This window comes from Takifugu rubripes, chromosome 15, assembly GCF_901000725.2.
Source record: "Takifugu rubripes chromosome 15, fTakRub1.2, whole genome shotgun sequence".
Lineage (NCBI taxonomy): Eukaryota > Metazoa > Chordata > Actinopteri > Tetraodontiformes > Tetraodontidae > Takifugu > Takifugu rubripes.
In genome coordinates this window covers 8,630,591-8,645,965 of record NC_042299.1, presented here as the reverse complement: position 1 = coordinate 8,645,965, position 15,375 = coordinate 8,630,591, and the positions used below count along the sequence as shown (strand labels likewise).

At 49.0% G+C, this 15,375-nt stretch overlaps 1 protein-coding gene across 4 annotated transcripts in view; it reads right to left on the bottom strand.

Annotated features, from left to right (window-relative positions):
• Nucleotides 1-15,375, bottom strand: part of cadm1a (cell adhesion molecule 1a) — an 82,506-nt gene that overhangs the window by 9,415 nt on the left and 57,716 nt on the right. For all 4 annotated transcript variants that reach the window (XM_029848007.1, XM_029848008.1, XM_011611311.2 and 1 more), the window contains exons 2-5: nt 6,467-6,484; nt 1,933-2,079; nt 459-611; nt 198-335 (exon numbers count right to left, since the gene is read on the bottom strand). In XM_029848007.1, coding sequence (XP_029703867.1) covers nt 198-335; nt 459-611; nt 1,933-2,079; nt 6,467-6,484 — 456 coding nt within the window. The remainder of the gene's footprint in view (nt 1-197; nt 336-458; nt 612-1,932; nt 2,080-6,466; nt 6,485-15,375) is intronic.

Sequence of the window (15,375 nt, the reverse complement as noted above, 5' to 3'; positions counted from 1 at the left end):
AATCTGCTCCTGTGTGTCAGTAATTTCAGATTTGTTCTTTCTGATAGGTTTTTGTTTGTCAAATGTTGGAAAAAAAGAACAGGAAACTGTGGAGAAACGGTTTCCTGTTGTTAAACAGAACTTTTCTGACACCGCGGAAGGTGGCGAGTTCCCCTGGAGGAACGTGGTCACGCCTGTGGAGTGAAACTTTGACCCACCAGGAAGCTCTTTGTCTCCTTTCATCCACCTGATGGTGGCGGCTGGTTTGCTGCTCATGGCGGTGCAGGTCATCTCGGTCTGGTTCCCCTCCTGAAGGATCTGGTCTCGGGCCTCGATGAGCGGGTTGCCTGGAGGAACTACAACACGATGTGAGTTTCTGCCGTTCCATTGACCTGCTAATGGTGCTCAGCATGTGGTTGATAAGCACGTTAGCCGTTAGCGTTGTATTAGCGTGCGTTTGTGTGATGTGGCAGTCGTACCGAGCACGGTGATGTTGGCGTAGGCTTCCTGCGGGGGGTCGGTGTAGAGTTGGCACACGTATCGGCCCTCGTCTGACAGCGAGACGTTGGACAGCGACACCCGCAGCTCGTTGTCTGAGAAGTTGACCAGCTGAAAGCGCGAGTCTTTCAGAGCTAAAGAGACACAAGCATAATGTCATTAATGCGTTTTTTAAGATGTTTTCCGCATGCAGAGGTCTCGCTCGGCCTAAGGGGAACTCATTAATCCAGATGCTTCCACATCTCTGTAATGCGGAATGACGGTGTGAGGATGACCTTCATCTCTGTCAGCACAGATCTAGGTCCACACTTTCCACTTTTAGACGCCACGTGATCCACCTCACGTGTCAACACGTTGGACATCCCTGTCGTTGGAAATGATGCACCTAATTATGCCGTATATCTAAGGAAAATAGGATGTGTTTGAATGTAAATAAACATGAAACTCTGAACCGCTGCTCTGATCTGACCAGAAGACACACATTAAAAGACAAGTGCTGATGTTCTGGGAGGATTCGTAGACTCAGACATGTTCTTGTGTGAAGCGGTTACCATCTCAGCAGTGTGAGCAGGTCAAGCTGAGGCAGATCAATACGCCTGTTAATGCCTCTCTCCGTCTTTGCCGCCTGCATTATTTCACTTCTTTGGCCTCTTTTCTACTCCGCTCTTTCCTGATTCGTCTTCATTTTCTTTGAGTAGTTTTCTCTTTTTTCCCCCTTCAGCCGAGGACGAGTCCGTCCACAAAGAGCTGAAGATGATGAGAGCGCCTCGTCTCAGTGGCTGCAATCAATTGTGATTAGAGCTGCCACCGCTCTGTGAGAGGTGCACATCAAAACTTTATTATTGGGTGTCAGAGTGGGTGAGAGAGGGTGGAGCGGGGCTAATTATCATCCTTAACCCCCCACTCACCCACTCACTCACTCACTCACCCAGCAGCAGCGGGAGCTCTGTATGAAGTCCAGAATCAGCTAAATGTGTCCAGGGGGAGGAACCTGCTTCAGGTTCACCAGCCAGACTGCTCGACTGTCGCTCTTCTTACAATGAAAACAGTCATTTTCTTTGACACGGTGGCACCAGAGGAACCCAGACCTGTATAGGGACTCTGTGGGAGGTCCACCCCAGCACAACAGCATCCAAGCATGGGCAGATCAGCTTCTTCATGATGTGAGTCGGGTGGAATTTTGATATTTAAAGATGATACAAGAGTTGAGAGGATCCCATGTGTGTCTGAAAACATTCCCTGGACAAAGATGGATGAATACTGATTGGCATACTTCAATCAAGGCTGAGACTGTTGGAAAACTACCCTCTCTGCTTGTGGAGGAACCCTGCAGGAACCTCCAGAGACGTGCAGATATCAGGTTCGATTGCATGGGATCAAAGGGAACTCAGTGAAACTGACAGGAAGAGGAAATGAATGAGTGATCAGGGGTCCCTAAAGAGGCGGGATACTCACGTCTCATGTCCCGGAAGTAGATGGTCTGTCGGTTGGGGTTGAGCAGCTGGATGACAGAGTCGTCGTTGTTTTTCACTCGACAGCTGATGATGGCCGTGTCGCCCTCGACCACAGACACGTTCTCCGTCACCAGGTTCTGACTCACCACTGACGACAGAGATCAATGCCCGTTAGCTCCAAACCAGCCAGACAGGCGACAAACGGCACTGAACAGCAGCGAGGATGGACGAGCAGCAACATAAACGTTTCAGAAAACGACCAAAGTGGCAACTATCAAAATGATAAATCTCTGACTGACAGATATCACTGATGTTCGGCTGCGTTGCGTGGTCACATGTCTGCATCCAATTGGACAAAAGATTCTGTTTAGGATAAACCTTCTGTTGTTCCCGATAGACACATCAGAATCTTTATAATCTCTTTAAAGTTCCACCCACATAGTCACAAAAGAGAATTAAAGGATCGTATCGGAAGGTGGTGAAAGATGCTAAAACATCAGAGATCCACGGCTAATTTGCGCGTCTCAGTTGTCAGGCACCGTTAAAGAATCCCTGCTGCCACCGGGAATGGTTCAGGATCAGAAGATGCAGGTTGGGTACAGAGCCACCGCGCCGGGCTGTGGCGTGTTAGCGACGTCTTTGGCTAAAAGAGGAGTGTTGTGCTGAATAACGCAGGTCGACACTGTGATCGAGTTCATGCTAATTCACGGATGACAAAGCCAGGAGGATCTCTAAAGTAAGATAAAAGGGTACAACAAACAAAGAACTTCCCACCCCTGAGTGGAAGAGACAGTTTGATTTCGTTAGAATGGAAGACATCATCCTGCGAGCAGATTAAAGCTGCCGCTCACACCAGCGTGGACAGAACTAACCTGAGGCCCAAACTGGCCCAAACCACCAGACGCAGACCTGAAGGTCATCAGATTTCCATCTCACTTTACATATTCTGGTCTGATCAACATTCCTTCACCTCCAGGTTCTGATCATAAAGATAATCCAGATCGGGACGGCGGGGGGTCCAAATCCAGCCCTGGAGGGCCACAGCTGGGCCAGGTTTTCTGTCCTACCAGGTAGACGTCGCTGTCATCTGGAATTCCCACCTTCCTTGGAGGACAGAAAACCTGACCGCTCCCCGAGGAGGGGATCTGGACACCCCTGATCCAGATGATTCGCTGCTTTTGATTTAATCAGAAATCGCTTACCAAGCAGCACATACAAGCAGTGTGTTGTTGTGTGGATCGGGAACAAGTTAGTTGTGTTGTTACAATATTTTTGGGACCATCAAGTTCTGACACTGGTGGAGAATTCTTCAAGAATATGATGAAGTGATAAAATAAGAGAAACACTGTTATCTTTAAATAAAGGTGGGTCATGCAGCTCTCTAACTTTGGATTTAGATTTAATCCCAAGGAGGCATGGAGATATATCTGCGCTAAAGCGGTTTAAGGCTGCAAATGTGTGTTTTATATGTGCTCATAAAAGTGGAACTTTTCTATTTGGAGCTTGAAGATGCAGCAGTTTGTGTTCACACTCGAATTCATGAGCAAATCTGCTGCGTTTTATCTTCTGTAAACCGAAGGTCCGGGCTCCATCGAGGATTAATTCCACCTCTGTTCTGAGCTTTAATAAAACAGAAATCCAAGAGGCATTTCTTTGTGCAGCCTCGCTGCATCGGGGCTGCGGTATTTCGCATTTGTCAGTGGCTGAAAACGAGCAGCTGCAGTTTCAGGGTTATGGATGTGACGAGCTCGTTTGCCAGCAGGAACCAATGATTTGATCTTTAAATGAGTTGCCAGTAAACAGAACAACACCTGACCTCTGTGACCCCAGCGGTCTGGACATCCAGGAGGTGAACTTCTGGCTACCTTTTAAAAGATCAGTTGTTCTTTAACTGGCGCAGATTTTAATAAAAAGGTCAACGTGAAGCAAATGATGACCGAACGTATGAGAACATCAGCAGATGATCAGATGTGTGTCGTGTCCTCAGGTTAAAGGTCAGGAACAACTCTGTTCTTTCTTACTTCCTGCTTCTGCTTCTTCATGTTTCCCCCCCTCAGGTAGCTTCTGATCATCTGCAAGGCTCACTCATGTGACCAAAGCTAATGATGCGCTGCTCCAGCCTTCCTTGGATTGGACAGATTCCTTTTATAAAGCATTTATTTTTAGTTATGATCAGGGTTCTCCATCCGTTTAAATGTTGCTGACTGAGGTGTTGACTCTGAACCAGAAACCGGATGCTAGCTAAGAAAGCTACATTAAATTTGGTAGACCAGAACTATCTAGCAGATCCCAGTTCAGCCCTGACGGGCTGGAAGCTTGCCTATATAAACTCGGCCCCTCCTCAGCTGTGGAGTACCACAAGGTCCAACAGCAGGTCCTGCTTTCTTGTTCTGCACAGACCTGCAGATGGTCCCTGACAGAATTACAGCCTGTTGCTGACAGAACTATAGCTGTTCCTTAAGAAACCTACAGCTGATCCCTCTCTCCCAGCTGATCCCTCTCTCCCAGCTGATCCCTCTCTCCCAGCTGTTCCCTCTCTCCCAGCTGTTCCCTCTCTCCCAGCTGTTCCCTCTCTCCCAGCTGATCCCTCTCTCCCAGCTGTTCCCTCTCTCCCAGCTGTTCCCTCTCTCCCAGCTGATCCCTCTCTCCCAGCTGTCCCCTCTCTCCCAGCTGATCCCTCTCTCCCAGCTGTTCCCTCTCCCCCAGCTGTTCCCTCTCTCCCAGCTGATCCCTCTCTCCCAGCTGTTCCCACTCTCCCAGCTGTTCCCTCTCTCCCAGCTGTTCCCTCTCTCCCAGCTGTCCCCTCTCTCCCAGCTGATCCCTCTCTCCCAGCTGATCCCTCTCTCCCAGCTGTTCCCTCTCTCCCAGCTGATCCCTCTCTCCCAGCTGTTCCCTCTCTCCCAGCTGTTCCCTCTCTCCCAGCTGATCCCTCTCTCCCAGCTGATCCCTCTCTCCCAGCTGATCCCTCTCTCCCAGCTGATCCCTCTCTCCCAGCTGATCCCTCTCTCTGACAGCTGGACTCCTGCACCCTAAAAGGTGCTGCAGATTATTGACTCTGTAACAGCAGGAAAATGCTTCATGACCTTGGTGAGTACGAACATTCAGGAAGTGCTGATAGAGAGCGAAGTGCTCAGGAAATTAGAGCTGTGTTATAAAAGCCAGGACGACAAGCAAACACTTTGAGTGTTTGATTGATTTACAGGTTAATCCCAACTGTACAGTGAGAGTGTGTGTGTGTGTGTGTGTGTGTGTGTGTCTGTGTGTGTGTGTGTGTTTAAGTGCCTCGCTTGGCTCCTGTCTTCCATTCTGCTGATTAGTTTCCACACAAACATCACTCACACCCTGGAGGTCACATGACCTCTTTCGTCGCCTGTCTCTCCTCATGAAATCATTAATGACTTTTTAGTGGTAAATAAGAATATTTTATGTAGAAAGATAATAATTTGTGAAGATTTGGACGTCAGATCAACCAGTTTTCCTGCATTTTCATTCCAGTCAGTGTTGGTAAAAACACGTATTCGAGGATAATGGCAAAAATTGTACTCAAAATTACTTTGATTCATGCTGAAATCAATTCAAAATTCAAATTCAAAACGATTAATTGACTTAGAGAATTAGCTTTTATTGAATTTAAAAGAGTCTTTTCTTTTTAACACAACAGCCGTTTCATCACAGTCGGAATGATGAAACATAAATTAAAAGGGAGACGAGGAAATTTTAACCTTGTGGCTTTTCCTGGTCCGCGGTCAAAAGCAGCTTGGTTGTGATTGGCCTTCAGATGATGAAACACGCCATTCATCAACCACTACATGAAATTCTTGCTCCACGTATGATTGTTCAAAGCAGAAGTGGTTGTTTCTTCCCTTTCTTTTCAACCGTGTTTCAACGGCTGCCTTTCTTCTCCTTTCAAGGTCCACGCTCACACGCCAACCAGAAACAGAGACGTTTTCCCTTTGCGTTTTCAAAAGCGCTCTGTGTTCACACGGATGCGGTGTGATAACGACCCGCAATAATGACCGAAAATGCCTGACTCCTTGGTGAATATAACAAATGTGTCTCCGCTGGTGCGAGTAGTGACGCAGCAAATCTGTTGGAGGGGCGCTAACAATAGCGCATGTTGCTCGGTAGGTGGCCGTAGCTGTTGTCGCTCCTAAACGTGAGCAAAACTTTTATGTAAAAAGCGCAACACAGAGACAAAAACGACAACGACGTTCTCAAAACTCTTCACTCTGGAGCCCGTTTTCAATCGTTTGTGGATTCAGGCACTCAGCATGTGAACAGAAGGTGCAAACGCCATGAAATATCCCTGTTTTCTGCTGCAGTCGTTGTCATGTTAGCAAGCTAGCTGCCCCCCCCCTCCTAAATCGTCCTATAGGTGAACCTGATGATTGTGTTCAGGGGTAAAAGTTAGTGTGTGCCGCTACTTTTACGTCACAGGACAGATTGAGGGCAACACGGGAGACATCTAATGAGGGAAGTGGAATAGGAACATCACAGGAAGATGAATGGTCATGTGACAGGAAGGAGAGGCTTACCTGGATACTGTGCAGCTCCTGTTGGACAGGGGGTAGTGGGGAGGGGGGAGAAAACAGAAGAGAAAGCAAGGTTAGCATTCAAACTGGCAAATAAATGATGAATGAAGTGAGATACAAGTGAGGAGAGAACCACATCGTGTTTGGTTGTCATCTGAAGAACTGAAGCTCAGTCTTTGTTCTACAGACACAGAGGGGGTGGAGCCTATCCAGCTGCCCTTGGCTGAGAGGCAGGTTACAAAGGGCTTCCACAAGTATCCCTCTCAGGTAGCTTATATAGGCTCATCTTCTCCTATTATATAGAACAAATAATGTCATAAATATAAAGTAAATAGAAAAACACTAAACTGCTGCTTTTCCATTAGTGCCTACTCAGCGGGACAAGACTCGGTACAGTTAGGAGGCTTTTCCACGAGTACCTACGCAGATGGAGAGCTGATACTGTCTAGTGGGAAAGCTCCTTCTGTAGGTTGATGCGCTGTAAAGTGGTGCAGCATTAGTGCAGAAGTAACCAGGGCCGAGAGTGAACATCACTCCAGCAGCTCGTTTGGATTCTCGCCTGAGGAGCTTTAACTGCAACTGGAAGCTGGAACGCTCGGCGCTAACGGGCCGTTAAAAGTGCCGCCGCAGCATCGCAGCTTCCGCTTCAGCATTTTGGAGAAGCGCGGCGGAGTCGAGCGCCCTCCGGCTCAGGTTCCTGCTCTGCGATGAGAGGCGGGGCTGGGGGAGGGACCGGGGCAGGCTGAGCAGCTCCGACCACGTTAAGTAAATGAAAAGAGGCGTTCGGCGGCGCCAGCTCGCATTCCTGCTGCGACTTACAGCCTCCAGAGGGGAGAGTAAGTGAGGAGGACTGCGGCGTGGAGCGCTGCAGAGATGATGGGAACATTAACTCTAGCTCCACCACTGCTGGAGCTGCAGTTAATGACGCCCCCCCCCCCCCACCTCCTCCACAGCGAAACACTGACGAGGATCTGAGGAGAACCGCCGCTCCTCACCCTCACAGCCCAAACTTCTGGGAAGAGTTCTTACCTGCAGGGGGATATTCTGAAACTATTTTCAGACTACATTTGATGAACTTTAATAAGGATGTTCCTGGCGCTGATATCAGTCGTAGCAAATACGAGCTCTACCAACGATTCCAGCTTGACGCTGGGGCTCAAACTGCTACATTCTGCACTCAAGATTGCTTTAAAATGACATTTTAAACTGGACTTGATCCGGTTCTGAGGTTTAACCGCCTTTAAACAGGATTAAAGCCAGTTTTACGGATTATAAGGCTTCTATGCCTGCGGCGAGGCTCTGTTAATATTCTATAGCTTAAACAGCCGCGATGAACCACTGGAATCAAGTCCGCCCCCTGCTGGGCTTTTAGAAGTGGCAAAACTCAAGGATGGAGTCAGAGATTAAGTCAAAGTTGGTTCATCAAAGTGCAGCTCAAAATTCACCCGTGCCACCGGAACAGACGTCAAAGCTCGGAATAAAACAGATCAAAGCTAAACCCGAGCCTGGCATTCGGACGAAACACTGTTCTGCTTCGTCAGGTAAGACATCAAAGAAGAGTCTGGACGCTTCAAAGGAGGAGTCTGGACGCTTCAAAGGAGGAGCCTGGAACAGGAGTCACTTTAAGTTAAGCGAGCGATAATGTGTTGATTAAATCTGTGATCAGCTGCTTAAGGGCCATGAAATTGGACATGATGAGTGTGGAACATTAAAAACTAATTTGCATCTGCAGCACCTCATTGTCTCTGGTTTTCAAGCAGCCGTAAATCACACGTGCAGACAGAACGCTGCCTTCTTCATTGCCTTGGTCACCTGGATACTGCTGCCACTAAAGCGCACAGGGGTACTTTATTCTGCACACAGGTGATAAACAAATGTAAACACCAAAAAAGCCGTTTTATCTTCTACCCAATAGTCACCTTTTAATGTTTGCTCAGCTGGTTTTCAGCCATCATTCATCTGACCGATGCTGGACTCCACCTTCTCTTTCAGGTGACCCCTACTGCTGTTGCTAGGTGAGCCATGATGCTAATGTATATACTTCATCATTAAATAGGTCAGTCTGACACAACCTGCACTTGCTTCATGTATCTACTTGGTTAAGGACTATAAACTCTTTCCAAGGAACCTCAGGTTCACTGATTGCTCCGCCCTCCTTTGGCCTCTCCTCAGATGACTCTGCCTTTACCTCCGGCCGTCCCTGGGAGCCGGCGATTAGAGTGCTGGGTGCTGTCCTGCTGATAAGGCTAAAAACCGCAGCAGTCGATTCCTTTAGGAATTGACAGTAAAAAAGTGTTCCCGACCTGATCCTCACACCTTCTCACCGTTAGCCGTGGCTCTTACCAACGTTTTCACGGCGGTAATGAGCAGCCGGAGAATCTGCGTCGATTCGTGCGAAGGGAAGGGCAGGAAAGTGGACTCTCCCAGCTTTAAGACTTCCCACAAGAGGTTGCGGGAGGGCGGGGAAGGAGCGAGCAGACAGGCTGTGAGGTTCCTGTGACAGTGCTCCACTTACAGGAAGGTCACGGCTGTGATTCCTTGTTGGTTTGTGAAATGAAATCTGAAGCAAAACTGGCAAATCAATGTAAAAAAATAAAAAAACTCATCCTGCGGAGGCCGCGTGCGCGCACCGATAAATGGATAAGGAGGAAAAGCTAATCCTCAAGGTGCTCCAAAGAGAAAAAGCCTCATCCGGGCTTATCTCTGGGGTCAGCGAGGGACCACAGCCATTAATTTTAAATGAGAGGAATGGATCCGTGGTAATGGAAACCCAATGGCTTCAGACCCCGCCGGGACCCGAAGGTGCGAAGAACCAAACCGGCCTGATAACCCGAGCACTCAACTGTGCAGAGTCCACAAAGTGACTGGGTGCCCCCCCCCAAACACACACACACACACACACACACACACACACACACACACACACATGGCACGAAGGTGTTAAGTGATGCATCCAGGATCTACTTGGAGCTGCTGGACTGTGACACAGTCGGCTGGATTCTGATGCATGAGCACAGATTTTTTCTTCCCGCTCCTTCGGCTCTGTCCCCGGAGTTACACCGGAATCATCCCAGCAACCTCTCTGCCAGGACTGAACTGGCGGGGAGGTTCCTTTCCCGCTCGCGTTCCACTGACAAGAAGTCGATGACTGTCACCGTCAGTCAAACGGGATTTCACACGTGACCCGCTGGCACGCTGCAGCGGAGGAGGGATCTCCTTCAGATGTGACGGGAAACCTTCCCATTAATGCTCCTTTTTTCCGTGGGTTTCGTGCCAGGAAATGTAAACGTGACTTTTGAGTATTAACGACTGCGTGAAGGTTCCTTTTACTGAGGGAGTGGGACTAAAGGTGCTCTACAAGGTTCCCAGCTCAGGCTTGTTTGAACAGAAGCTTCACACGAACGCCTGTTGTCCTCCCACGGTCCTCCGAGACTAAAGTCAGAATTCGAAACAAATCTAAATCTGCTTTCCGCAAACGTGGGATCCAATTGTTCCCCTGCAGCTCTCCAGGTGTACAGAACAAAGAGGCAATGATGGCGGCGCCTTCGGTGATGGAGGATAATGTTCTTTCTGTTTTGTTTTGCAGGCCGAGTTTATTGATGCGGCTTCCCCGGACGAGAGCCCCCAGCAGACGGATGTACAGTATCTCCCAGCCTTTTATGGCCACACTCACCCCGCTCCCGCTTTTTACCTAATTGAATCAGCCACTTCCTATATCAGATATTCCTTCACGGAATTCTGGAAGCCATCTACCCTAAACCACATCCACCCTTCTCCTAATACCAATAGAGGAAGCAGGAGAGCAAGATGGATGCTTTAATCCGCCTGGCTCACAGGGCACAAAGGGAGAGCCTGGCCTGCAGGAAGTGCGTTAGCTGCAACCTTCACCGCCGTATTCCGCTGATCCGCTTGGCCCAGAGCGACAATAACCACAGCCCATTTGCTGCCGATGAGCAAAGCGAGCGCGGCCTGCTAACGCGACCGCGTCGGAGAGGGCAACGCAACAGTTATTTCCGTGTCTGTGACGGCACTTTATGAGTCCACGTGGGCCGGCGCGCTCGCGCCATCTGTTCGCGAAGCCGGTGCATATGCAGGAATGCATGTCCAATTTGTCAGAATGGTGATGCAGATGGATGATGGGGGAGGGGGGGGGGGTCTATTGTTTCCAACTGTTCTCCTAACCGCGGCTAAGCTAAGCTAAGCTAAGGCCCATTATTTCTGGCTAGCTCAGGCCCAAACTAATCCTTTTATTCAAGTGGTCAGCACCAATCTTTATACAGGCAGGAGGGGGAATTTTCTCCATGTATAAATATATGCCTCCAGGGTGTGCTGCCTTATCCCCCCTCCAAAAAAGATCCCTCCTACCCCTTTGCTCTTATCCTCTTTCAACTTCTCCTGCTCTCATCTGTGACCCCTTTAAGCTTTTCACTCTTTCTTCTTGGACTCGTCCACTTATTCCACCCGCATTTCTGTTCAGGGCGGCCAGAGTGGCGTATAATTGAATCTGCAGAGGCTGCATGAGCAAGTACAATTAGTGGGGACACTCAGGATGTGGACAGAGAGACTCATCCGGAGAGGTAGAGCAGGAAGATAAAGTCACAAAGAAAACACAGGTTTGTTCCCACCATCTCCAACAAGGGTGGAGCACCCCTGCTATGTTCTGTCCACTTGCCCAGAACATGCAGCTTCATGCATTTTTAACTGACGGGGAGGTGGAAGAGTCTATTTTAGGACGGAGAGGCTTGTACCTGAGAGTCAGGACTAGACAAAGCTATCTTCAGTCAGCAAAACATCTCATTTGGCGAGACGGAGATTTAAAATACAGGAAAACGACAGCTTGGCTCTGCTTGAAGGTCACGGCTTAGAAGATAGAGACGATGGGAGGAGGACACCAGCGGTCAGACTGGCCACAAACAGGAAAAAGGCCTGTTCACATTCAGGGAGGACAGGACAACTGGGAACTGGTCTGAAGCCGGTCTCACGGGCCAGATCGACCAGAACCAGTGCTGCTCTGTCCAGCCGCTTGATGGAAATATCTTCACGGGCCAAAGCGTCCTGCCAACGCTGCTCGAGGCCCTCAGCCATAAAAGGTGCTGGCAAATCAATAGAGGAGAAACGCCTCTGCAGCTGACATCAGCAGAGACGGCCATGAATACTTCATATCAGCCATTATGCTGAGATGATGGCATGAAGGAAACAGCAGATTTCTAGCCCATTACAGGGCTGCTCCCTCAAAGGGCTGAGAAAAGACCACTCTTCCCAGCGAGAAGCAAAAAGCTCACTAATGTTCCTGCACCTTCATGTCAGGGATGAAAGAAGCCAAATGTCCTTTGAGTGGAAGCCCAGAGGACAGAACACGCTTCAATAACATCCCCCGTCCTTGAAGATGTTGGAGGGGACGACACAGAATCTTCTGCTCGACTTTGAGGCTCCGCCCGGACCCCATGACTTCAATTTCCCCGATCTCAAAGGTCCAGAGACGGGGAGGAAGATTAACCAACGGAAGAAGCAGCAGCAGGAGGAGCTGGTGTCACCGGCTGAAAATAGGACGAGTGAGGGAGTCATCATTCTTCACGGGGACGCCTGTCTGCACTGGCAACCTCACCAAAACCCACGGGGCCTAACACACTTAGGTCTGAGGGCCAGGTCTGCTCGGGAGAGGAGCCACCAAACATTCCAGACTGAACCCTGAACACGACCATTCCTCCTGTATGATCGCATTAAAGATCTGACCGGAGCACAGACCACCTCAGTACCACCGACTCAGGTGCTAACACAGTTTTCATCACCACGTTTATAGGAGTAATCTGACCGAAATCTGTTTTCACCAGGACTTTTTGGAGAATCAACCTCTTGTTAGCGGGAACGGATTGTCAAATACTGCATGGTCTCTCCTCAGAAGGACAGGATGAGGTAGCCGAGGCGCTAACAGTGGACAGGACAGACAGGACGCAAAGCCCCTCTGAAACTGAACTCACACTTCAAATGTGTTGCTGTCTTCTCTCCAAACCTGATTTCAGACATAAAAGCAGCAGCTCACAGGGTCGGATCTTCAGGACAGGATGGCCCTTTGAAGAGGGATGAGATCTGTTCCCCTGCTTTCACTGAGGCTAATTAACCCACTGACTCTTTTCCTCCTGCCGTTAGCTAAAACCATCGCTTTGAACCACTTATAAAAAACATATTTCAGTTCCATTTTCAGCACCATTTAGGGTCTCCTGCCACAGCATAAAAATATATCTCTATATAAACATGTGTGTGTGCATACATGCAAACACACACCCTGGAATCATAACAGGCCCACCATCGTCCTGGCAACCAAAACTGAGGCTGAAAAACCAAGAGAAACTCCGAGCAGAGAACACACGATCCAAAAACGGCCCAAACGTGATCTAAAAATGGCCGCAACGCGGTCCAAAGGCAGACAAAATGATCCAAACACGGTGTGAACATGATCCAAACACGATTGAAACGCTGTCCGACTGAACACCGTCAGAACTCCGTGTAAATGTGGTCCAAGCAGCTGAAAGGACGCTAATTTCACTGCTGCCACGGATCCTTTAGCTCCACTTTCCCCCTGCAGATTTTAAACCGCCCCACGTGGACGCTCCAGGCGCACGCCTGTGATTGGACGGGTGAGTCCCGCTCCTCTCCTCTGATGTTGCTGGTTGAAACGTCCGGCTTTCACAGATCAATACAGAGAACCTGGTCCAGAGTGTTCCCGCTGCCAGAGCCTCGTTTAAATATAAGGAAAACTGTTCTAACAAATGGGCCAATCAGGATTTGAAGCATGGACACAGCTCCAGGCTGAGGGACGCTAACGTTAGCTCAGGAGGCGGCGGCGACAGATGCTGCTTTTACTGAAACAGGTCGAGGTTTCAGGAGACGGCAGATTAAAGAGCGTCGGTGTCAGAAGCTTTGGATTCACACTCACAAACACATTAGGAAGCAGCGATAAAAACCCCATCTTTTGTCTACAGACACAGAGGAACGCAGACTTGTGTAATTAGAGGGAACCTCTGTGGTATTTGGTCGCCGCCACAGTTAATTTGTTCACTTCTTTGATTGTAGTCGCTTTCTTTCTTTCTATTTCTTTTTTTTTTCCTGTTTGAGCTGCAGGATTAATTTTATAAAAGGAGCAGGAGAGAAGAGCTCCAGCACATTTGAGATTAGCTGAAATAAAGGAGCAACGAGCGAAGACGGCGTCCCCTCAGACCCCCTGGGGGGGGCTAGCGGCGTTGATTTGATTCTAAACTGGCAAATAGGAGATTGGCCACCAGGTGAGATGCGTCCAGAAGATGTAAAGGTCTGGAACACCTGAGATCTATGAGCAGCCTCAACAGGAGCACAAGTTCCCAGAGCAGATCTTTGACCTTTGACCTGGAGACCACTCAAGAACTTGCTGTAGGCTGCTTGTCAGGCAGCAGCAGGAACCAGAACCAGCCACATGCCAAGCAAACATCAAAGCAGAAGGTGACGAATCCACCATGATAAAAGTCATCGAAGCGACCTCCAACCAACAGCAACCTCCTGTTGGTCCTGAAGTCACCTCAACGTTCAAAGAGCCGTTTCAACATAGAAGAAGTGCTTTGATCTGAGCGGCGACAGAACACCTACGGAAGATCGCTGCGGAAAAACGGTTTCTCCTCAGGTGAACGGTTCTACTTTATTTCTACTCTACAGCAGAAACAAACATTCCTCTGAACACAAAAAAGGTTTTCGGCACAAAAAATAAATGGCCTTATTTACACTGGAGGGATTCTTTAGCCCCGCCCCCACGCTGCCCCTCACTGCCACTGGGGGCCGTCTCCCCTATCACAGATGCTCCAGAACACTCATAGTTTTGATTTATTTTGTTATTTCAGTTTCATACTACAATGGAACACACACACACACGCGCACACACACACACACACACACACACACACACACACACGCACACACAGTTTCTCCACGGTTTCCCATCGGTCACCTGTCAGATGCTTCCTGCCTCCTGTTGTGGTGATAAGATGCCGACATTACAAATGTCATTTCACATTTTATTTACTATTTTTATCTGTTTCAATGTCCACTGACAATTCATCTTTTCAACACCCCCCCCCCCCCCCACACACACACACACACAGACACGCACACGCGCACACACACAAAATCCTTCTTCAGCTATCATAGCTATCAATCAGCTGTCACTGTTGGCTAAAATACAGCACTGTTCTGATTGATATATTCTCTGTAGCCCAGTCCAATTTGTTTGGAAGCTTCAAACGACACACTGGTCTTGTGTGTGTGTGTGTGTGTGCGTGTGTAAACCCATTTCATCAACCCCTTTCAACTACCCAAGTATGAAATGACAGCGAGGCCGCTCAGGGAGCTTCTGTTTGCTGTCTGAAGCAGCTCAGATAAACTGGTGAAGATGCGATCAGGAAACATTTGATCTGTGATCGATCAGCGCTCAGGTGTGTTTATGTGTGTGTGTGTGAGTGTGTGTGTGTGAGACGTTGATATGAGGAGCAGCTGCTCTCTCATTAGAAGGCGCTGTGCGTTAGCATCACTGGACTAAAGTCTCCATACCGATGCAGCATTCCTTCGTTAGCATGGACGTGGTTTCTGATGAGACGGTAACATCTGTCAACGTTGTGACCGGTACTTGAGCTCCAGCTGTTTTCTGTCTGGCTGACCAGCTGACTTATTGACCGGCGCCATGACGAATGACAGCAGAATAACCAACAAGCCCCGAAGACGATGCCTCCACCTCTGGCGGCTCCATCTGTTTTCAGCGGCCCGAACAAGCGTGAACATTGACAACCGCTCGGCTCAATCTGAACCGGCTCGTTTGTTTCTACCTGCCTGCTCGGCAACGCGGACGCTTCCCGCCGCGAGACGGTAACGACATAGTGGCGACGTGCCAGTGG